At 39.6% G+C, this 25637-nt stretch overlaps 1 protein-coding gene across 1 annotated transcript; it reads right to left on the bottom strand.

Moving 5' to 3' along the window:
* Positions 1–4777: 4777 nt before the first annotated feature.
* LOC124164234 (protein odd-skipped-like) lies at positions 4778–15963 on the bottom strand. The gene is made up of 3 exons (XM_046541470.1): positions 15590–15963; positions 7918–8563; positions 4778–7053 (listed from the first exon to the last, which is right to left on the bottom strand). Exons 1-3 carry the CDS (start codon positions 15660–15662, stop codon positions 6363–6365), a joined length of 1410 nt encoding a protein of 469 aa, XP_046397426.1. The 5' UTR covers positions 15663–15963; the 3' UTR covers positions 4778–6362.
* Positions 15964–25637: the final 9674 nt, after the last annotated feature.

The following is a 25637-nucleotide window of genomic DNA, read 5'->3' as shown; positions in this document are numbered from 1 at the left end:
TGTTTAAGGACATTAAATAATTAAGGTTGGACGGAAATGTGCCATTGTAATTGTCTCTTACAGATAATCTTTGATATTAATTAAACGAGAGTACCAACAACACAATTAAGCATTCTCACCCATTTGGGAATAATTTTTTCTGACAGTTAACATTAAACTGCGTTAAAAAAATCAATATATTATATAAAATACGATATTTCAAATAAAATATTCCCCTTTACCGAATTCGTTCTTAAAGCACCTTGAATCTAGATTATCCTAGAGCAGTATATATTCATTAATTGACGTGGATGAGATGTGGAAAATATTAATTTAATTGTATCCCCTTAGAATGTTAGTAATGTTATGAATTTTATACTTAAAATTGTTATTTTTAAATTAGGCTTTATGGAAAATATGTTTCTGGTCAAAATGCCAAAATTTTGTTTGCACCATGTGCAATAAATTGAGCTGTCATTTATTTCATTTCGTCTGTGGATCTCTGGTGTGCACTTCTACAGCGTGTGGGAGAGGATATCGTACTTCATTTGGCGAGAAGGGGAGAGGAATCATTGGAGCTGCAAAAACACAGCGGGTGGCGGGAGAAACATGGGAATAAGGAGCGGCACCTCTCCGACTTAATTACACCCCAAAGTCCACCGCACCCTCTGATAAACCGCCTCTCGTAATCCCTCCCCGCTCCCCTGGGGGCCTCTGTCAGCGTCGGCACGAAACTCCTCGACACTCATTTTTTTATCCTCCTTCTCTGTGCCGCCAACGTCGGCGCCACCGCGGCTTCCGGAACAGTGGACTCGGTTAGTTCCTCGGCACCCCGCGTCGAGGCGCTGCGGGAGATCGGACACGTCCGGGTGCCCCCATGTGCATTCATTATCTGTAGAAAAAATAATAAATAAAACTTGAAAAATAAAATAAGGAGATTGTATGTTGATTCGCTTCTTTCTCTGCGTGTAGGCTGAGAATCGTCCAGGATTTCCCACGCCGATGAAGAATCCAAGAAAAACAAGCGCAGTCAGTTTTTGCATTATTTCCTACATAAGAGGAAGACAAAACTAACACAATTTAATTTAATACTGCAAAATTCAAAGCTATCACATTTGCCAATGAAATTTGAGAAAATGTTTCCAATGCATCAAGAATATAATACAAAAAGAAAGGACAGAAAATTGTAATAACGAAATCCTTGTACATAGTTTTTAGTTAAAACTTTCTACAGCTGCTTGAGCCAACAGTACCGCAATTTTTAAGTAACTAACACGAAATCGACTTCAGTTTATCGTTTGCTCACGATCAGATAAAAAAAGAAGATCCCTGAATAGCCTACCTATTATTTTATCATAATTCTAGAACAAATCCCTAATGGCATTACGAGGAATACTAGCAGTATGATCATTAAGTCAGTGGAGTCACATTAATACATATACAAAGATACGTATGCACAGAGTGTTGCAATCCTTAGAATGATCTACTGCAAACCTCCATCTCTCGCTCTCTCAAGCTAATTCTTTTACCTTCTTGAGTCTCATACTTCTCCGTATACTTTTTCTTCTGTCCCAGGTACTTGTCCTTTGGCCTTCTTCTGTGGACATTAACATCCATTTTTCCGTCATGAAACTCAAACGCTTCATGAAATTCGTGAAAACTTTGTGAAATTGAAGTATCATCCACGTAATTAAGAACAAGACATTTATATCGATGGACTTGGTCTAGTATAAATTTTAAAGGATGTAAAATGGGAATATTTAACTCGTTTTAAACAGAATTTTTTTTAAGTATTCGCAAGTATTGTAGAAGAGCTCACCAAGCAAATTTTGTTATAGATGGGAGTGAATCAGCAATGCAAGCTAGTGCATGTAGTACATATCTGCAATGTTTATTGTGACGATTTTGGTTCAAGAGTTGAATGTTAGTTCCGAATTTCATGATTTAGGTGTAACGGTTTCTATCATTTTTGTATGAAAATTATCTGACATCAATTACTTTTTTAACAAGGATAAAGCAGTAAACTTTGAAATGAATTAAAAAATAAAAATGATTTGGAAAAATGATGACTTAAAAGTTAAAATTAGTATTAAAATATCGTTTATTTTACTGGCAATAATATCAATAATTGGATAAAAAATACTAATATAACATTTTAGATCGTTACACGAAATTTTATATTCTATAAATAATTTAACGTCATTCGAATTGTTGGAACTAAAGCGATGATTATCACTAGGTAAAACTTTTGAAACATAAAAATTATACATCTTTTTGAATATAAAGTATAAAAAAATAGCCATGCGTTGAAATTTCTTTTCGTATCTCAGGTATTATTTTTTATATAGGTATCATAAATATAGAAAAAAATAACTTGTTAAATAATAAACTCCAAGAATAAAGTAAAATGTAAATAATAGTAAAATATAATTAAAAAATTTTTTCTTACAATTTATGCCACCAATGGAGGATTTATTCGTATATTTATATTCAATTCATCTAGTATTTACCATTTTCCTCGAGTACCAACCAAAATATTCAGTTGGAACCTGCGCAGACCCACACGTACCACTGTGGTATGCAAATCGACCACTTGGTTCGAGGCTTGGTCGCGTGGTGGCAGCACAAGGCGAGATTCCAGGATCTGGCCGGTGCCGTGGAGGACCGAGAATGCTATTCTCGAAAGCAGCGGAAAATAAGCCCCTTTCCCTAACTCATTCGTGAAGCACATGCATTCTAGATTGTCCTAAAACAGCATGTAACATATTTGGCATAGATGAGAAGCGGAAAATATAAATATCTGCATGCCGTAGAATATATGTAATACTGTGAATTTAACCTTCCAAATTTTTAATTTTAATTTTGGTTTTTCTTTGAAAGAATGCTTTGCGTTGAAGTTCTAAAACATTTCTTGCGCTAAAATTGACCGTGAAACATGGTTCGTTCAAACCTGTAAACTGTTTCTGATCCGATGGCATCCGTAGTGAAGAGAGCACTTAGTTATTTTCAGCCTGAGAAAAGTTTGCTATTTCAATAGAAAATCTAATTTCAATTATATTACTGTGAATGATTTTCATTAATATTTTTCCGGTAAATGGGAGCGAATGAACAATAGAGTAATGATGGAAATTTATGTTAATGAATACAGTACTCTTCAAAACTATTAAAGCCTAGGCTAAATCTATGAATACGTTCCGCTAGAGAGTCGTAATTACCTACGTTTGATAAACCAAGTTTAATAGAAGGAAAACCAAAGCAAATGCTTGAAAAAAATAATACGGAATGATTCCAGCACTTTCATCAAGGCATGGCGCATGCTTGTCACATATTTTTCAATTTTTCATTTCCCTCTTTTTATAATTTCGTTAAAATACTTTTTACCCTGCCTTTTCATAGTCCATGAAATTTCTTAAAGGTAAAATTCTAAGCATTACACACACTCTACGGCAAACAGAAATTAATATTTTCTGCTTCTCATCGAAGAGATTTAAAACAAATATGGAAAGGAGTAGAAACTTCTCCTTTAATTTCCATCAAATATACTTATAAACTAATTTTTATTATGCATAAGTTGTAATTAAAAACTAATGTTTATAATAAATATAGTTATAAATATCCCCAATGGCTCTTGATCGTTTGCGCTGCTTGAGACCGTAATCGAATGCTACTTAGCCAAATTAATGAAGTGTTGATCATTTTACCAAAAAGGTAATCTAATTTTTATTTTAATAGCCACCAAAATAAAATAAAAGTGATTTTAACCTTTCAAATTTTTAATTTTAATTTTTCTTTGAAAAAATGCTTTTCGTTGAAGTTCAAAAACATTTCTTGCGCATCTTTTCTTATGGACCTAGGTAGGTTTTCTCATTTTGCTAGAAACTTAGTAATTATCTGACTCAGTTTTTTACCTGCGAGTGAGCCATTTCGCCTTCATAGAAACACCTGAATACTACTTAGACGAAAATACTAAAATATGCAATTTTGGTATGTCTTTTCCCGTTATAACGCCTTAGTCAAAACTAACTTCGTACATTCTGAATTACTACTAAAATAAAATTTGTGCTTAATTTTATTGACCTCAATTTCTCTCATTCGCTTTTAGTAGAGAAATTTTCGAGATATTTCAGCACTTTCTATCGAAAACTGAGATATATATATAAAAGAATCAGAAGCACTATGCTACACTTGCTGTTACTCTTAAAGGTACTTAATATGAGTGAAAAAATAATACGGCCGACTTCCAAACTACTTATTAATAACATTCATATATTTATTTCCATACCACCGTAAACAGCTCTGTATGGCCTTTTACAGCGGAGTTATTAATATGATAATAATTTTACGTTCACAAACAACCATGCCCTGTAAAGGAGTTACTTAATCAGGCGGGACTCGAACCCTCGACCTCCTGTTTGGCTAGCGAGGACGTTACCCTCCGCCACCGAGGCCGGCAAATATGTTTTCAAACTCTCTAATACTCCATTGTTTGTGGTCAGAGGTCACCCCTCTCTATTTCATTGTTTTTTCCGTTTACTTCCCTTTTCTTCCCTCCTTATATTTTCAATAGCATTATGTATAATGAAAAATTTTAATCATTACAAAATTTTCTACGCAACCAAGATTTCTTCCGTTGTCTTGATTTATGGATTACCCCGTATGTCCGTTTATTAAACTTACCAATACACTCCGTGACAGCACATCAGCGACCCAAATGTTTGAGGACTATTGAAATTCCTAAAAAAAATCTCAGAATTTATATTCAGGGTAAAGGAATTTGACATAAAAAAAAGAATTCATGTAAGTATATACCCATATTTGATTTATTTTCTCTACATATATACAAGGTTTAGCGCATCGTAAGGAAATAGTGCAATGTGCAAGTGCGCTGATGAATACTAGTCGCAATCTTTGGGAGAAACTCGACACTAAACAGCAACGTTTTCAGTGTGAGAAGCAACATATTTGGCTTGCAACATCTTTGAAAATAAATTAAATACAACCTGAGGAAGCACAGAGGTAGAGACACATGAATTTTGGTCTAATAAACGAAATATGCGAATGTATTCCGCACATCTATGTACAAACGTAATGAAACATAAATATAGAAATAAAATATAAATAAAAATGTGGTGGTTGGATATATTTGGCTTGTCTTTTTACCACCAAAAATCACTGGAACAGATTTTTTTAATGAAATTCGTTATTAGCATTAAATCGTTGATGCTCACTGCAACTGTAACTGGGAATGACCCGTAGGTTCTTAACTACTCGCATATAAGAACAGTAGAAAATAATGAAAACAGACGCCATTAATTATGATTTACCACCTAATCAGTTTTTAACACGAATTGCTTCTGGAGTTTGAAAAAATACTTAGTTCATATCATTGAAACACATTCTTAAGCGAAGCAGGGGAAAATAACAAAAGCAGCATGGCTTATCGTCCATTAAATTTGCAATTAACCGCGAAAAAGCAATCAATATCCGTGTTTGACCACCATTTCTAGTTATTTGCAATCCAATACTTCGGAAGATGGAACCCATGCAGGCGCTTCGAGGTGGATTAATTTTTAAATAAAGGCGTCCCTGATTTTTGGACAGAAAACTGCCCTAGATTGAAAGATGATCACTGGAATGTTAGTATACATTACAAAGACTGGCCCATTTAGAATACACCCGCTACTAGATACTGTCAGAACACTAGGGTGAGCTTTGGTGGTCACAGCGTCAAGGTACGTTTCATTGAGATCATCAGTAGTGGTCCCTGGCAGGGCCACAGATTACGGGGTAGAGTTCATAAATTTGGTTCTTGTCTTTGGGTTTTAACACGCTCAGTAGCAGCAGTATTTTATGCCATTATATTGTGCAATACGGCTCTTCATTTAATTTATACAAAAGTGAACATTGATTACTCTGATACCCCGACTCAATATAAATATAATAATCACATAGCCACATATCTTTTGCCATACAGCAGTTTTTGATGTGGAAACACAATTACTAAGGTCGCAAGACCCCTAAATATCTTAAAGCCAGTCAATCAAGTTAACAACAACGGGTGCAGTTCTTACAGCACCCAGTTAGCCTATTTGCACAACGACAGAAGTAATACTGAATTGTAGACTTTGGTCTGTTGCGCCGCCAATAATACAATAGTGGCCAATTCACTCTTTAACTGTACACACAATGTAAAATACTCGAAGCTGAAGAGGAGAGCTTTCAACTCATCTCCTGCAATGACTGCATTACATATGCAAAAACAAAACAAAAAGTTCTTTGCAGTCTCTGCAGAGACTTACACTCAATGTTATCTCCAGCCAATGGCCGGGTCTTTTAGAGTTTATAACTGACTTTTCATGATCCTAAGCACTCTTTTAAGGCAACTATCTCTCCATTATTTCCGCAATGGTGAAGCCAGTCTTCAGTGGTGGCACCTTAGCAGCTTTTTGTTCTGTCTGCCTCTCGTGTCCCTTGTACTGGGGATATTGCACGGCTCCCTGGGTCAAGAAGTCGAAAGGTGGCGACGAACCGCCTGGCACAAGACCATCAACGCTTCTCTGGAGTGCTTCCAAGCCACCAGAAGGCCTAGAACCCTTGTTGAGGGAGAGGTCAAGGGACGAATCTCCATCCGTCAAAGGTCCCATGGGGTACAAGGGTTGCTGGGAGTGCAGGCCGCAGGTGTTCCCGCTCATTGGTCCGTCGAGGCCGCAAGTGTCGTTGGCCCTGCGTCCCATTGGTTCCTCGCCGGAGGGTTCGGGCGAGTGCGGACTCCCGCCGCATGGTGACAGCACCATCCCGTCGCCGATCATGTGGTGGGTGTAAGCGTGTCGCCTGAGGTCGCAGTTGCGGCGGAACACCTTTCCGCACGAGGGACAATCGTAGGGTTTGTGGTCGGTGTGGGTGAGGAGGTGCGTCTTGAGGTTGGAGCGCTGGTTGAAGGCGCGGCTACACACCGGGCACTTGTGCGGCGACTCCTCGAGGTGCAGGATGCGGTGGACGGCCAGGGTGCGGCTCTGGCAGAATCCCTTGCCGCATTCCCCGCACACGAACGGCTTCTCCTTGCTATGGATGTACCTGAAGGGAAAAAATATTGGAGTTAAAATTCTGTTATAGCGATGAAGGAGTCGTAATTCAGAGAAACAAACGGCTCAGAATATTACAATGATTTGAAAGCAAAACTATGAGCAATACCCATTGATACTTATAATTGGAGCCTTGTTTCATCCGTGACATGACCTGTTATATTTCAAGGCATTGGTTTAACATGCCTATAAAATGAGTCAAAAAATGTTAATTACACTTTTTTCTAAGTCAAAAATCGAATAAATAAAATTAAAACCTATAGACAATATTCGTACTTGCTGACACATAATTCGACAATATTTCCATCGCCAAGCAAATCAGAAACATTATACTTCCATTCAAACGTTTATTTATCACAATTTTCAATTTTAAACTATCTCGTTCTTCGAGTAATGGCGCATTCTATAACTACAGAGTTATCATAAATGAATGGTGCGGACTCATTAATTAATTGAAAAATGGTAGGGCTAGGGTGGCAGATATTTTTTCAGAGGCCCTATCCTTGCTTGAGAGCCTTGAAGGGCATTTCAACTGCAGCATTCCGTCCGTCGGATGGGACGATAAGCCGTCGTCCCCATGGCGCTTTCCGCGAGGAGTAGGCTAGTGTCGATGGCGAGTTTTTCTCTAGAAGAGCAACTTTGGGCGCGCATTGTGAAATTTATAAAATATGTAAAAAATACACTGCTTGAGACGACAAATTCGAAAAATAAAAAAAATATAAGCTGTAAGTAATTCTGTTTTCATTGAAACAAGGTACAAAACCGCACCATTCTTTTATGTTAACCTAGTATAATGGTAATAGAATCTTCGATTCGCAAATTGATGAGAAACTCAGTCATGGCGAATGACACTCACCTGTGGTCTCTGAGATGGTCCTGCCTCCGGAAGGCCTTCCCACAGATGTCGCACGAGTAGGGCCTTTCGTCCGTGTGGGTCCTCTCGTGGATCAACAAGTTGTACGACTTGGTGAACTGGCGCTGGCAGAAGCGACAGATGAACTGCTTCTTGGGACGGGGCGACGGGGCATGACCAGAGGGACCTTGAGGCCTCCTTGGACCTCCAGCAGAGGACGCCACCACACCCGGCGCGGACGCGGGCATCCCCCCCGCACCCGGCTTTACCGCACCTCCGTACAGCCGCACCCACTGAGACATGACGGCGCCATAGTACGCGGCTGCTGCGGCGGCGGCCGCCCGGCTGCCGTGTGGTGCGGGCACCATCGGGTGCTGGTGTTGGTGGGGGTGGTGGTGGTGCGGTATTTGGTGAACGTGGTGATGGTGCAGGTGTCCCGGAGGCGGTGCACCGGTCTCCACGTCCAAGGGATGGGGGTGCACCATTTGATGCTGTGGTGACGGGGGGTAGTGGTGAGGGTGGGAGGAGGGGAAAGAGAATAGGGCGCCCTGTGGTGGCGGTGCTGGTGCGTGGTGCTGCATCTGGTGCTCGGCGACCGCCGTGGGGGTGTGAGGTGGGGTAAGCAGAGTAGAGCTCTCCTCGTCTTCAACTGCAAGTAAAAGGGAAAAGAGAAAAAAAATGAGTTAGCGACATTTAAAACGACGTAGGGGGATAACTAACTCTAAAATAGTGTACTGTAGAAAATATGCAAGCAATAATGTCTCAAGATTCGGTTTCACACTCTGAAAAATTCCATTTTATCATTTGATTAAAAATTCGCATAAATACCTTAAAATCTCGTTTAATGAGAATTTAATTTAATGCTACAATATAATTTTCATTAAATTTTGTTGAATGCATTCTAATTGTATTATGTTTATATTTTTTAAATGCATAAAAATTGTAATTTACATGTAGATAGCAATTTTAAATATTCCAGCAAAAGGACAGTTGATTTTTAGAGCGTTAAACCAAGCTAGGCAATCATATCACAATGACCGCCAACTGAGATATGCTGGTTATGATGTTAAGCAATAATTTGCTATCGATATCAGCCTTGTTATGCCATTCTTTAATGGTCAGGAAGCCGTTGAAACCAGAAGAGTGACTTAGTGCAATTTTTTACTGTACGGCATTATTTTCTATAAAATGCCTGATATATTGAGGGAATATATTTTTCTAACACCCATATCCTTAGGCGTGAAGTTAGGAGCATTGAAATGTAAAATACTAAACAAGGGGCACCTGTAGTGATCAGCTGCCAGACACCCTGCGTGCTATCCTCGGGGCAAAAGAACAGACATTCCCTTCAAAGTGTGCGGGACCGATCCTTCAAAACACGAGGATCACTCACAGATATTTGCTACTTCGTAATCGGAAGCACCGAGAAGAGGGAGTCCCTTAACGCGTGTCCTTCCAACCCATATACACCAGAACCCCCTGGGGGGACAGACAACAGCCGTCGTGGAACAAAACGGAAAAAAATTAAGAGAGGCCACGACACGGGCATCTGGTCTCAAAACAGGAAGCAGTCACGGAAGCAATGTGAACGTTTATTACACTCTGGGAGGCACGAGAAAAAGAGGACACTGAAAGACTTAAGGTGCGTTCTATTCCACAATCACCCGCGGGGACGGATTCAATCTCGTGGCAAGAATCTAGAGGGAACGATATATCTCGAACGCATCTCTTTTTCTCTGCGGGGAGGACGAATTAACGGGCAGATGCGAGAAACGGAAAGCGTGTTGGGTGAGCTGATGGTGATCTATTGATCGGAGTACGGCACTCGCTACAGATCATGAAACATTAATGCAGCGGGAGTCCTATATGCCTTGCGGGGTTGACCAACAGCAGCCACCCTGCTCATCGCCACCAAATAGCCCATGAAATGGTAACCGTGATGCACCAAAGATAATCCTGTTCCGGGCGCACCCAAGCCAACTACCACCTTTTCACGGAAGGTGTGTCGAAGAGGATATATGATTAATTCTCTCACCTCACACTCTTTTTGTATCTCATGTGATTGATTTACGCTAATCGCTTTTTAACCGGCACGCCGCCTGGTGCAGTTGGTGAGTTGTGTGTTGCATCAACGAAATCACCTTGCGAGAATAGTTAAAAGAGTAGTCTCCTTTCCCCACCGTAACGAATGGAAATAAGGTAATCAGCAGATTTTGTACGTAAAATGATAAATAAGTTTTTGAAATTCTAAACAACCAACCAACCATCTATCATCACCATTAGATATGACATAGAGTTAATTTTGAAACTTTTTGTTTTACTTAATTTAGCGATATATAATTATAAAACAGTGGAATAAATAGATATAGATACATAATATTATAATACATATAATAATACAGATGGTGATAGATAATATTTAACAGTGGAATTCGCTCGGATGCCTTTTATTGCCGCGTAAAGAATTTATTCTGTAAAGCTGTAGGCTGAGCCTGTCTCCTTTACGGAGAATATGTCCAAAAACAAGTCCAAAGCTGTATTAAATCATACCTTTTCGTTCGTTATCTTCTCTCCTGCCTATTAAATCCTACCTTAGATCTTAAAATCCCATCAACCATAGAGTGGGAATAGTTTTATTAATAGAAAAAAATCATCTTCCCTCCTTCACTTTCCGATAAAAGCTAGTAAAGTAGCATCAACTTTAAAACTTTACATAAATTCTAAATATACCTTGTTTAATTATTAGATATAGAATATTTTTAGTAGAATGCACGACGTAGAGATGGTATTAGTTTATTGAATTCATTCCAATCTCCATTCAGATCCAGTAAAATTATAACTAGGGAATGGCTGCAAAAAAATGTAAGTGCAGCATGCATAAGTGTATCACTCAACGGGAATATGTGTTATTTTGAGCTTGAATCGTACATAGCTTCGTATTCAGAAGAACAAGTCATGAAATACATCTCGCGCTATTTATCAAATCAGTCTGGCCAAAAATAGCCACAGCAGAGAATTGCGTGTCTGATGCCAATCAAGTATTCGTCGCTCTTAGTGACTCAGCTGGTGATTTGTGTTTATTCGCCTTGTGGTTGGGCATGGAAGGTACGGGTAAAATAAATTGGTCCTCTCAAATAAAAATCACTTACCGCAAAAAGATATCTGAAGGGGAGAATTGACCTTAAATTAGATAGCCAGGGTAAGGCATTGTTAAATTAGTATGATTTTTTTCAATTAACGCACTTATACATTCAATGCTTGTTCCGCATGATGTATGCCATTATTCGGAAATTCTAATGGCGTAATTCTTTCACTAATTAAAGAAAGAGAAATGCATTCATACTTCTGAAATATTTATGTTGAATGTCCTCGAATGGTAAACCAATATGTCCGTACAGAAAGCATTTACCTATCGTAAATACGTAACCAAGAATATACGTAAATAAGAATTTCAGCTGAACTAATCCTAAACTTTTTAAGCAAAAATGTCTCGCATATAAATTAAAGGATCCATAAGTACTATTACATCTATTATTTAAATATTGCAACTCCATCCACTCTTATTAACCCACGAAACGCAATGATAATAGGGTAATCCCTGATGATCTCATGAGTGCGTGCAGCAGATAGCATATTACGACGCGAAGCGCATTCGGAATAATTAAGATACGTATCCCTGACCATTCTCTCTCATGCATATTGACGCATATCAATGATTAGGGATCCTGTCCACCACAGGGGGCTTCTACACTGAGGCACCGTGTCGCTGATATAGCTTCCGGGGAGGCCCGGTGCCAAATGCCGAGGCGGGGCTCGTATACCTACGCACATTCGTCAGGACAGATGAAAGGGTTGCTGTTGTTTCTTTTTTGTACCTATATTCTACACACGCGGGGCTGGGGTGGAGCAATGGTGGGGAGAGAGGCAGGTGTTACCCATACAAGCTGAGCCCCTGCGGCGAACGTAAGATGGGGGTCCGTCCTTATTCTATATCTTTCGGAAGAGCACCCGTTGGTTCCCTGGTGGCAGATCACGTCTGTGTAGCCCAGGGGCTCACGGCACGGGAGGGGAAGGAGTTGCGAGATTGGGTGAATTAAATAAGCGTGTAGCACAGGTTTCCACAAGGCGTGATATACTCGTGACCATATGTATTCATTAGTTCTTGCTCACCTATTCCCAGGTCATGAGGTTAACTAATCTCATGAGTAAAATTCTCTAAACTTGCTTCATAACGAGAGTAGATTGATAACATCCGAGTTTTTAAGAACTAAGGGAGAATTCCTTATGTATTTATCACCAGCGCTTTTTATAAGTGGTTAAGGTTTAAGAGATAAGTAAAGACATAGTAATTTTTTATGATTTTCGCATTTATTAATGAAATAATAGTAACTATAATTTTCACCATAATACCAAATTCTGAGCTCTACATGCTCTGAAAGAAAATATATCTCTTAATGAAATAACTCCTTAATGAAGCGGAGAGAGTAATTGGGAGAAGAGCTTCAAATCATTCGGAGAATGATATTTTCTGCGCAAAAAAGGTCCTTAGAAGACGGGCCATGGGCTGTTTGAAGATCATATTATGTGATATTGAAAGAAATAAACTCCCCAATGCCGTACTCTTTGTATATTTAGATACATAGATATCTTAATTACTCCTATAAAGAGTACGGGCTCGGTGCATTTATTTCTTTCAATTCTCTTACGGCCGTAATATAGCGTTCATTTATTTGTACATATGATGTTGTCTAAGCCTTTTAAAGTGTTGCTGTATGGTAAAGTTCTCAAAATCGTATAAATCTCATACTAATTTCAAATTTAAACATACCTACACATGGAAGGAGAATTGAAGTTTATTTCAAAATATCCAGGTTTTTTTTGTACACCTGGACCTCGTTGAAAATTCAGCATCGTTACGGAGTGGGAGGTTCGGATTGAAGAAAATGAGCCTGTAGCACGGGTCTGGGATTCCAGGCGTGAAATACCCGTGGCCACGCACTTGGGATCGTGATGATCAGGCGAGAGGTGGGCCTGCCATCAGAGCGGTTAACTTCCCGAAAATTGGTTGGCTCGTGGCACTCACGGCATTCCGTGTTTGCCTTGGTCTTTTCGAGAGGAAAAATAAAAATAATTTTCTCCGGATATAGTTTTTTTCATATTTTTTTTTATGATGAACTGGTTTATACCTTTCCGTTTGTCCTAGACGAGGAAGTCGGCAGCTGCCTTACGAGTGCCTGAGGGAGTAAGTCACCAAGACCACGACTGATTTAAGCGAACGAAAGAGCTGTTTTTCTAGACAAATTCATCTGTTTTACCTCACGTAAATGTAAATTTTACATAGAAAAATGTATTGAAGAGTAAGTTTAAAGCACAAGGGAATCTTGAACAAGTGGTCGAATAACTGAGTGGAAAATTATTAAGCTAAATACTATTTCAAAAGATGCTAGTGATAATTGTTATAAAAAAACAGATAAATGTATGCCTTCTTTTCATTTGTGAAAGTAGCATCAATTAATCAAACAATATATTCCCCATTTGTGTTTGCCAAATACCTACGTGAGGATGCAAAGCATTTTGCATGATATTTGTAGGAACCAAAAATCTTATATGCCTATGGAAATAGTAACCGAGATAAATGCTTCATTCTTTAATGCTCATTCAAAATTACCAAGTTAATAATTCTTGAGAACAAAATTGAGGCACGTTTTAGATTTGATGTGACATTGCTATAAGTAAGTAAGCTATATTAACAAAAATAAGGCGTATCGGACCTTCGAAGGCAACTTAATCGAAGCCTTAACTATTTCCATGCCCCACGTATTATTTATACGAGTGATCAAGCTGTAAAGAAAAACGTTAGTGAGTTCCGTGATCAAGAAGAGGAGACTATATTTCAATGCAGGTACATTAGGTAATTGTTTACGGTAAAATGATGCGGGTCACCTTTCGTACGGGGCATCAGATTATCTGTTTATGAGTTTATGTCGATGGATAAAGGTAATTTTTAGGGTCACAGGTGTATATAAGAACAGTTGAATAGGTTAACAGAGATTAATTTATAGCAAAAGGACACAGCTAGATCAATACCGGCGATCATTTCGCTTGCATGCATAGTTTCAACTTGGCGCTCAACGAGCGAACTTTAGAAGTCTCCTCATAGATTGCCAGTTGGTAAGTTTATACGCTTAACAGTAATGAGAAATCTCAGAGGGAGATTATTGTTAATTATTTAATTCTTACAGTCGATTAAAGGCAGAAAGTATCTACTTGCATGAAAATACTCACGGCTGAAAAACATATCCCTAACATTAATAATATTTACTAAAAGTCTTGCCACAATGCTAAAAAAAGTTCTAAAAAATACTCCAAATGGCCATTTGTTTCTGTTAAAATTAATGAAAGTCGAAAAGTCTGCTTCCTCAATTCTCTTTAACCAATTTTGCTGGCGCAAATTCATTTGACATGACGGAAATGCTTTATTGCTTTAACGCTGAGTGCACTGAAAAAAGGGTAAGTTCCAAGCGAGTGGGTTCACTAAAGGATTACTTCAGCTAAATACATAACGGGACCCTCAATGGCCGGGCGCCGAAGAGAAATTTTCGCAATCGCAAATTGGTGTCGGCGCGCTAAAAAGGTATCGGCGAGGGAGCTCATCGGAGAAGCGACGCGACGCAATCGCGATACGAGGAAGGCACGCAGTCTAGCGATTAAGACGGTTAGTTACGCAACTTCAAAAGAGAGCAGCAATTGTAGCGGTGTGAGTTGGTAGGCAGGGCGGAGACATGAAGGCAAGCGTGACACGTAGCACGTATAAAAATATATTTATGCGATATTTCAGGTCAAATGTCCGTGCACCAACAAAATTAGTTTTTTCCACATCGCATCACTCAGCACAGTACCAAACATAAGGAACAATATCCTAATATTGATAGAAACAGAATAAGTACAATTTTTGCATCTCGTCTGAACAGTAAATTAGTTATTTTTTGCTACCAAAATTTTGCATAACATGGATATATAAAGAACGCTATATTCACGATAGAATAGACCAAAATCTTATGAATATGGTATCTGAAATTACCAAAATAAAATTTTACAGCAGGTGAATTAGTCTCATTTAAGTCGAACACGGTACCAAGATTTTGTTGAGAGATGAAAGTACTCGAAGTCCCAGAAAAACGGAGCCGGGACAAAAAATTGGGAGTGATATTTAAAATTAACCATTGGGAACATGGCACGTAGCAACGAACTTAATGCGTAGTCGAGGGGGAGACATATCTGCTCTGGTTGTGACAGCAAACTACTCCGTATTCCCTTAAAAGTGAACAAAATTCTTTGACATATACCTACAGCATATCCTGGGATTTCGCAACGTTCGCAAAAAGAATATATAATTAGGAAAACCGGAGAGGTTTTCATCAAAACCGTTAGATGTTACTGAATGATCTGTTCACTCGGTATGAATTTAATTCGTGCGAAATATTTTTTGGGAAATGTGATGAATTTTTCGAGTTAACGTATAGCCTCCCCTAGCTACGACGCGAATCAAAATTGAGTCACAGAAAATATACCCTTAGAACCGTGCATGAGTAGGCAGAGACAGAAAGCCATCGAAGCGGTGAATATAACCGATGAGGATAAAAAAAGGAATAATAAGGAGGTGTAGAGGACTTACCGGCCAAGGCGTCTGGGTTCTGGGCGTGGGTAGTCTCTGCGGAGGCCTCGCTCATCGCGCAGAGTGCTGCCATCTCCCGACCAACTCTTGCAACCACGTCGAGCACCACCGTGACGGTAAAAAAAACCGGTCCCGGTGGAAGGCGACTCCGGAGATATCAGGAGCAAAAAGACCACAAGACTCCTCCCAACGATCCACGTTGCCGGTACAAATAAAAGATGGAACAAGTCCTCAGCTCCACTCTCCACAGTCTTTTGAACCAGAGTCCCAGCGCGCCGGAATTGAAAATAAAAACACGAATGTATCCTGGCTCTTCCCTTCACTGAATATCCTGACTGTATTCTCTCTCTACTCCAGTGGTGTGGTCTCGGTAAAGGGCGAAAGCCGACTGTTTCCTATCGTGCCCTGCAAGTTGCCTTCTTCCTCAGCGCTGTTCGCTTTCCCCTTCCCCTGCGTTCGCACGCCTGAACGCGCGAATGCTCACTGCGCATGCGCGGGACTGTAGCCACGCCTAATCGACGCGGGAGTCGGGGGCGTGGCCAACTTCCCCGGAGCTCCCTCATTGGTCGATTACAGCATAACCTCTTCCCCCGACCTTCTCCACGCGGTCCGTATGTCAGCTTTTCAATTAGTTTCGCCCAAGACCTCCTCCTCCGACTTCCCTGTCTCCATTGCTCCAATTTTCTTCCCCTTCTCCGCACGTACCAACACTTTGGTCGTCCTCCCCACCTACCCGTCTCCTTCCGCCGGTGGTCGTAAAATTGTTAACTGTGGAACTGAGCGTCCACAGCTTAGCTTTTGTGTACTTTGAGGGAGGAGATCTTGCTGCAATGGTGGAGTAAACCGGGAGTGTGGCGTAGGGGGTTTCCGTGGACTTCTACGAAGTGCTCCCAATTTGCGGGGCGTGGCAGGATTATCCCCCTTCGCTAGAAGCAGGAATTTAGGCGAACATAATAACAGTCGCACAGCAAAAGTTATGCCGGCTCTAAGCGAGATAGCTATATTCCTAGTGCGTAGTATTCTTTTTTACAGATGTCGAACTTTATCGGTTTCTTTAGGTTCGCCTAGTTAATGGCTGAAATCTGTAGCGTAGCCAAGGGGAGGGTTCGGGGGGGCCTCGTCACCCCCCGAAATATAAAAGCACAGTTATTTTCCTTCATAAAAGAAAACAAAATATTGAAAAATCATGACTTTACAAAATGTTTTTTAACAAATGAAGTTTTTTCTATTATGAAAAGTGTTAAAATTAGTTGAAAACCCATTACTTCGACCCTGTTTTTCAAAACTTTTTCCCCCTGGTTTTGGACCCCCCCTCCCCCCCCCCGAACGAAATTCCTAGCTACCCCACTGGCTGAATTTTTTGGCAGCGTTGTACCTAAATCGAAACTTGGGGACACTAAAAAAGCATAACACTGGGCACGTATTTGTGCGTAATTGATCTCAATTCATTTCTCATAATGGCGTGCAATTGCGCGAACGCACGAATGGCATCGGATCAGGGGCTATTTTACCACCTCACGTCCATGCATTCTCGCATGTGTTCTAGCAATTCACCGCTTTACGCGACACCATTTTAACCGCGTTTTCGTGCACAATAGATTGTGCAATGACGTGCCCTGTGTTAAGGCCGTTTTACACGGGACACGGAATTGCGCAGGTTATAATAACTGCATTTTCTTTAGGCCGTTTTACACGGTACACGGAATTGCGCAGTCTGACGTACGTGTGAAGGCGCAATCAAAATTGCGTCGTGTAAAGCGGTGAATTGCTAGAACACATGCGTGGATGCGAGACGGCAAAATAGCCCCTGTTCTAATTTCGTTCATTCATTCGCGCAATTCCACGCCATTTTAGAAATTAATGTAGCTCTAACATGCGCCATTCCGTGTACCGTGTAAAACGGCCTTTAAATGGCGTGGAATTGCGCGCATGCATGAACGAAATTAGAAAAAGGGCTATTTTGCCATCTCACGTCCACGCATTCTCGCAAGTGTTCTAGCAATTCAACGCTTACACGACGCAATTTTGACTTCGCCTCCGCATACACGTCATATTGTGCAATTACGTTCCCCGTGTAAAACGGCCTTTAAACGACCTTTAGACGAACTAGCAATCTCATGTTAATTCTATTTCAACCCCGAAACGTCAAATAAAGCCGTAAACCCATTTAAAATCCCCATAAAATCTCCTGCATTTTTTCATCATTCACAGGAAAGAATACAGTCTTCCTGCAATTCTGAAATGCTGTTTTCCTCAACGCAAAGATGTGAAACTATGTGAACTACCCCTAGTCTGCAGATAGTTTTCGGTCCCCCATGGTTAAAATTTTTTGACTAGTCTATTAAAGCCATTGTTGGCACAATTTGATACAGGGGTCTTAATATCACAAATATATTCGAAAACACGTCAGTGATTCTCGAAACAGGAATTTATTTCAGAATTCATGTAATTTGCAGTAGGTATGGGGTGGGCTAGCAAGCTAAATAGCTGGGCAATGCAAAACTGCTAATATGAATGCTAGGACGTGGATGCGAGACGGCAAAATAGCCCCTGCTCTAATTCCATGCTCTCATTCCCGCAATTTCAACATGTTTTCAGAGCTAACCTGCGAAATGACGTGCCTCTGGTAAAGCAGCCTTTACGAAGATGAATCGACGCGTAGGACAACCCGAAAGCCAAGCTGAGCCTACCTCTGTAGGTTGCCTACAAGGTAATATGGAGATGTAGATATTATCATCGGCTCAGCATCACTCTCGATATGTAGCGACCTTTTGGTCTAGGAGTCCGTGAGGGTCGAGTAGGATAGTGGTTGTAGATCAGTCCGGTGGGCGTGGGGAGGATGTATAAGGAAAAGCGACCTCTAGTGTTGGTGTGTCCTCGTCTGGGTATCGTAAAACACGTGGGACGGGAAAGGCAGCTCACCCGGGAAGCGCTGTATTGTACGCCAAGTCTGGGATGGCTCTGGGAGTTTGCTAGCACACAGATAGGGGAGTGGATTGGGGAACTCGTAGCAGAGGGAAGGATTAGCCGCCGGAGTGAGAGGGGTGATGTCACTTCGATCAATTTATGGAGACTGTGACGCGTTGTTCGCACAAAGACGGGAGGCGGTGTGCTTTTGTTTATTTTTTTACCACCCGCGGGAGAGGGTAGGCTCGCCTGCCGGGCGACATCCGTGGGAGCAAAGTGACGCCCTCTTTCGATAGAAAATGTCCAAAGGCTGGAAGTAATAATCAACGAAAGAAGATCGGTACTGAACCGTATTGATCCATCTACTACCCACAGCTCGTGATTCTGCATCTCTTCTTCAATATCTTTCATATATCCTTCTGCCACGCTGTTGATTGCAATACGTGATACTTTTCATATGCGTATGTGAGGGAAAAGGAAAGGGAGGCATAATTTAGGCATTTGTTTTGAAACTCCACGTATATGTGGCTCGTAATCTTTAAAGGCGTGACATATGATGGAAAATGCTCAAAGAGATAAAAAAAGGAAATTAATGTAAACGGAATCTTCCCATTATTTTCGCAAATTCACATGTCTATATACGACATGATGCACCGAATAATTTTAGCATTTACAATAAAAAGGCATAGATCAAAAAGCTAGGGGTTTGTAAAGGCAATCTCTACTGAGAGTGGTATTATAATATCCTCAACTACTTATGTTTTCCTAAGAGAAGACAAAAGGAAATTGATTGATGGTTAATTTGCGGCAAATAGTATTTTTACAGTGTCACAAATCAATTCCTGGACTCATGAAAGCATTGGTCAACAATTGAATCATAAGGCAGTGCAAAACCCGTGTAGGGTTATCTCAGTGGCCCTGGTAGGTTGCTGAGGGTTAAAGCTTAGGTTATATATCTACGCAATGGCATAATTTACCTCAATCCATCATCAACCTGGACCACAGAAGTCGTGTGGTAAATATGTGGGACATGGCTGCTATTTATTCACGAATTCCGCCATTCTCAAGAAAAATTACCCCTCGTTTGGATTCTGAAAATGTTTGATAGCTGCTAGTGCATATCTTCCGCTTTTTTTCCATTTCATAAAAATCAATTTAAATAATATTTATAGTATCTGGTACATAAATTCGTATCCACACGCTTTCGGCAAAATATCTTTCTGTACCTTGGAAAATACGTTAGCCTGTGTAAACAAAGTGCGTAGCTGTACCAGGACAACCTACACATCTCAAAGGATTATATTAAATAGGGAGAATGATGTCGGCACAGTAACCGGATGACGACGATAAAGTTGAAACCCTATATTTCATATTATAATGGGCAATGGTAACAGTTAGCCAAGTGCCTAAATACTTAAAAATATAAGTTTTTTATATCCTGATATGTCTTCTCCTTCGTGGGCATTCAATGTAATGATAATAAAACTGTGATTCAAAATGGTAATAATGAAAACAAACGCCATCGTCGTAGTCAGCCAATCAGACCTATCAGATCTATTAAAAGATCTCGGATTATGCTATTTTAATCTTGGTCCTCTTTTTTAATCTTGGCCCCATGCGCAGAGGCTTGTGAGCACTCTTGCACGTGTTTCCTCTGAGGTAAACAATAAGAAATCTTCATGCTTGGGCCAATATTATGCCTTCAACATATTTCTATTGCTTACACGATCAATGGAAAATAGTCAAGCGATAGAAGCAGGTAAATAAATATAGAAGGTCCCTTCCCATTATTTTCTTCAAGGCACATGTTTAAATACTACAAGATGCTCTGAATAAAGGGGTTAGTGACGCACCCTTTTGAAGCGAGACATCCAAGGAAGAAGGCAATAATGTACGGAAGAGGAGGGGCCTTGAATTGTATTGATCCACCTACTACTAGCTCCGGCGGCGGCTTATTGTGCATCGCTTAACACACACGACCTTTCCCCAACCAATCTACCTCACCCTTCGACGAAAAGGCCTGCCTTCTAGATAGCAGGGCCTGCACAGGGCGTGGGAATAGGGGAAAATGTTCCATAGGTCCTAAAGGGATCGCAGGTACTTATTAGCAGGCCTTCTCTCACAGATTCTAATGCTCCTTATTGATGCCTGTTTTTTCTGGCTTGTGTTTTTTTTTTTGCCAAAATGGATTGCTTACCACAGGATAAATTTGCCAAAGGGCAAAAGGCGACTTGTAGCTGTGACCTGAGTAAGCCCGGTGCGTGAGAAGTGAGTTAGTTTCCCAATCTTCCGGATTTTAAAAACTGCAACCTTCGATTTTTTTTATTTGACACTAGAACGACCGGGGTCGTTATGGCTACCTAAAAAGACCATAATTACCCGACATTTTGATATGAAATAATTATTTTAAATATTTCTTCTTTTTTTAAAGCAATTGATAACTTGATCAAATATATATTTTCCCTTTATTTTTCAGTGCAAATATTTTTACAAATTAATTTACTTTATTAAGTTTTTTAAATAAAATGAACAGTGGTCACGTCGCTCCTGCTTCCCTGCCCTGACCTACTACACGCCACACGGCATGGCAGATATGCAGCTTATTTCCATTTGTAATGTAAAGCCGGCGTCCCACGATCAAATTTGCATCAAAATATTTGTATCAAATTTTGATACTAAGGACACGCACCGTCTCCCACGGTCAAAGTTTCGTCCAACTAGCTTCTGGTCCTATCGTTTGTATCAAAGTCAGGTTGGTCCAAATGGATATGACAGGTTCCGAATATCCATCCAATTGGATGAAACCAACCAATCACAAGCCCTTTGACAAAAAAGCATCGCCAAGCGCTAACACACAGGTTAAACTTATTTATTGTCTGCATGAGCGTTATAATTAATAAATAAATATATTATAGATACAAAAATTAACTCTGTTGTATTCCACATAGTATGCATTATATACTCAACCGGTTTCAACCTTTTCAGGTCATTATCATTATCGTTCACCTCTTGATAATGACCTGAAAAGGTCGAAACCGGTTGATTTTCTTCATAAATACTGTGTGGAATACAAAAAGGTTTATTTTTTAATCTATAATGTCATGTCGTGAGACACATATGTCCCTATGGACTACAAGGGAGCGAGATTTGGTATTATTTCATGTCCCACACTGTATCTTAGAAATTAATAGAGATATCGCTTTTATATAAATATTTTTGGAATCTACGCATTAATAACGTATTTTTTATGCAATCTAACGGTTACAATCTTTATGGACCTTAAAGAGTTAAGGTTGGTTAACATGGAATATGCTTTTCCTCCCCACTGGTCTTCTCTCCCGAATTGGATTTCCATTTTCAATCCACATTAAGGCCTACTTTTACGTAAATTAAAATTCTAGGCTATAAACCGAATAAAAACCAGTGCTATAAATATATCGGATTGTGTTTTAGTGAAACATTGCCACTAATGCTAAATCAGTTTTTGATAATGTATACATTTTGCCGCGCCTAAAATCCCATTGAGATTAAACGCGAGAAACAAAAGAGTGTGGACTGTTGCACCTGGGAGCAAAGCTCTACTTTCCTCTCCCGTTATTGCATTTCCGATGTATGATTGTACCTCATGAGCTGTCTGAACATTGAAGCAGTGTATGATAAAATTCCATTTAACTATAGATACTTATAGGGCTTTATCAGCTTGTTTTATGAAGGAGGTGTAGTAATTTTTTTAAGCCAACTACCCAATCATAATTCTTGAATACTGGTGTCACTCTTTGAATTGAGCTGTTAACCTAACGGCCAAATTTCGCTAAAACATTCCTCAGAGTAAACTATGATAGTATTGCTTTCAACTTAAAAAAAACTACGTTCCCCTTGAACTGCCGATTCATTCTTCGTTAAGATATTAATTTAAATATGTTGATGCAATTTTTTCAAGAGTGTCTATACTTTGAGATCAAGAGTACAAATAGATTTCAATTTCATTTATTGTACCTTCCTTTGGTTTTCATTACTTTAACTATAATGAAAATCAAATTCTTCAGGTTATCCTATTCACTAAATCTGCTTACATCAAATTTATACATCATATAATAAGTATGGATTTTTATTCCCGCAGTTATCTCAAACAGTAATGAATTAAGAATAATGTATCGTAGATCAATTTTAATACCTATCGAGGAAAATGAAGGTAACGTTTAGTTGATAGAGAACATACGAGTATTTTCAAAATTCGATGGGTTTGGTATACATAGTGCACCTTTGTGATAGTGACATCATCCTTTTTGTAGTTGACATTGATTCACTTTCAAATATAAAACGACATAGCGCTTCAGAATAATTTGATTAAAAATCTTCGATCTAATTTAATATAATAAATGGTAATAATTATTGTATATCCATGATAAAAAGAAGAACACAATGGTAATTTCCACACTTTTAATATTACAACTCAGCACCGACCATTGTTTCAACACATAAGTGTCATTATCAAGGTAATTGATATTAAGGTATTGATAATGACACATGGTCGGTACTGAGTTGTGACATTAAAAGTGTGGAAATTACCATTGTGTTCTTCTTTTTATCATGGATATAAAGAACTTCCACAAAATCGAGCCGGATACGATTTTATATTATTGTATATATTTTTCTATTACTATTTCATTGTATTTGTGATGGATACTTTCATCAGGTATTGATTATTTATTATTATTACTTTATTATAACAATCAACATCTATCTATTAGTATGTATGAAGGATCCTCATTGCATTTACTAGCTACTCCGAAAAACTGAGGATAGGTACCTACTCAGAAAGCTCGATCTTCCAATTAAAATGAAGGATCGGGTGCTTTACTGGCGTATAGTATACTGCGCGAAAGAATCTCGGGACTACTATCGGGTGAGGAACAGCAATGATTCCAACGTCTTCACATCATCTTGGCCATCATCTTCAGGAGTGACATTGTGGAGTCAGAATTATTGACCTGCGCATATAAAAATGGTAAAATTATACCTCAAACTCAGTAATTATATCTTCCGTGGATTTTGATTATTCCAAACATGATGAATATTAAATTCTATAGGTTGTCATGCTCACGAAATCCGCTTAGATAAAATTTATGCATTTTTGAATGAATATGAATGTTTACTTTATTTCCACAACTATCCGAAACGGTGCTGAATAAGATATGATGTATCGCAGATCAATTTTAAGGCAGAAGATAATGAAGACCGGAAGATAACGGCACGTCAATGATGGGTATTTTTTTCAAAATTCGATAGATTTGGTGGCACACCTATATAACAGTGACGTCATCCTTTTTGAAGTAGACGTCAAAGGCCATCAGCTTTGAAGTTGACATTGATTCACTTTCAAATAGGAAACGGTAAAGCGCTTCTGACAAACTTGATTTTAAAGCTACAATCTGATCATATATATTATTAATAGTAGTAATTAGTATATAGGTATATATAAATAATATTCTCATCCTAGAATAAAATTATTTTGGCATAATCAATCATGACGGGTAGGAGTCAAGCCAATATTTATCGCTGCTGCGGTCTACGAAATTTTTTGACAATATTGCATGTCTTTCAAATATTTTTTTGGATTATTGAGGGGATTTTTATACTAAGGTGAAGGTGGATAGGGTTTTTTCTCGTGACTTCGTCATACTAGTAATCGACATTTTTAAAGTATAATGGTTTTTCTTTATAGTTCTATCAAGCTCCGTTTTGAGAGAAACATATTTTTTTATTTAATGCAATGAAATTTTTAATGGATATTTTCATCGGATAATAGGACTTTACTATATTTTTTACTATCTATCTATTACTATATGTGAATGAACCTAATTGCATTTACTAGTTACTCTGTAGTACTAAGGGTTATTACTCATAAAGCACGATCTTTCTCTAAAGAAGAATTGAGAGCTTTCCTGGCAAGTAGACTGAGCTAAAAGCTCTCCAGACTACCACCAGGTCATGAACTGATATTCTGGCTACATTTTCACGACCATTTTGACCATCATCTTCAGGACTGATATTGCCGAGGGAGAATTATTAACCTGCTCATTTTCATTCACACCGACGTTCAATATACCCTTGATTAATCCTCGTTGATTAGAACGGGTTCAATATCTTTTGTCTTCCACCTACGTACAATACCGCGCTCTTGCGATCTTAGAAAATTGAACTTTATAAATAAATTATGGGAAGGTAGATATTCTGTGTCAGATAACGAACCGTTTATATTGCCCAGAGGGTCTCAAATGGTTAAGATAGCATTATCGTGGCATTTTGATTGACACATCAAAGCATGAAGGTCCTTTGGATTTATTGGTAGTTATTGGCACTGCGGAAGGTTTCACTGAAGTAGTTCATTCGGAAAATTCATTAAGCTCCCCTGATTTCCCCAAATCCTTACGACACTCCTAAACTGTTATGGGGAAAACGGGTACGGGCACAGGATTTATAAAATGGATTATGACGTTAACAACCAGTCAAATATATGACCGGAGCAATAACTACCGACCCGAACGAAATGGTGGGCGGTTAGTCATGCTATTGTTTGCGACCTTTTCCACAGCAACGTCTTCCGTTACTCCTTTCATAAAACCACGGCCGGGGTTAAAGGGGGGCGCTTTTATGCGTAACCGTCTAATTTTGTTTGTGTCCGAGCCTATCACTTGGGGCGAGCGATTAAAAAAAAACACGTAGCTTGGTTGGTCGGCGTTGGGGGTTAGCCGATGGAGCGTCAGGACAGCGTTGTCATTGTGATCGGAGGTTGTTTTCGCCGCCATATAACACGGGAGGCGCCGCAGAGCTGGACGTAATGTTCCGACCGGAGACTTGGGTCGAGTTTTATGCCTCGCCGAAACTACCGTTCCTTGTCGCCGTTTCACGGTTCCGCGCCGAAGGTTTGACGGCTTTTTCTGCTCTTATTCCCGATCACGAGGAGGGGAGGGCGTCGGAGCGTGGTATTGAGTTTGATCAAGGGAACTAAATTGAGCCCCGAGGTGGTAGGGAACTCTACCGCCTTCGCCTTTCCCACATTCCGGACCTTTGATTATCCCATCTAGCCGGCCTCGGTGGAGGCGGGATAAGTCCTCGCCATCCAAACGATGGTCGCAGG

The sequence above is a fragment of the Ischnura elegans genome, chromosome 8 (assembly GCF_921293095.1).
Source record: "Ischnura elegans chromosome 8, ioIscEleg1.1, whole genome shotgun sequence".
Lineage (NCBI taxonomy): Eukaryota > Metazoa > Arthropoda > Insecta > Odonata > Coenagrionidae > Ischnura > Ischnura elegans.
The sequence above is the reverse complement of the archived record's forward strand: the minus strand, read 5'-3'. Positions and strand labels throughout refer to the sequence as shown.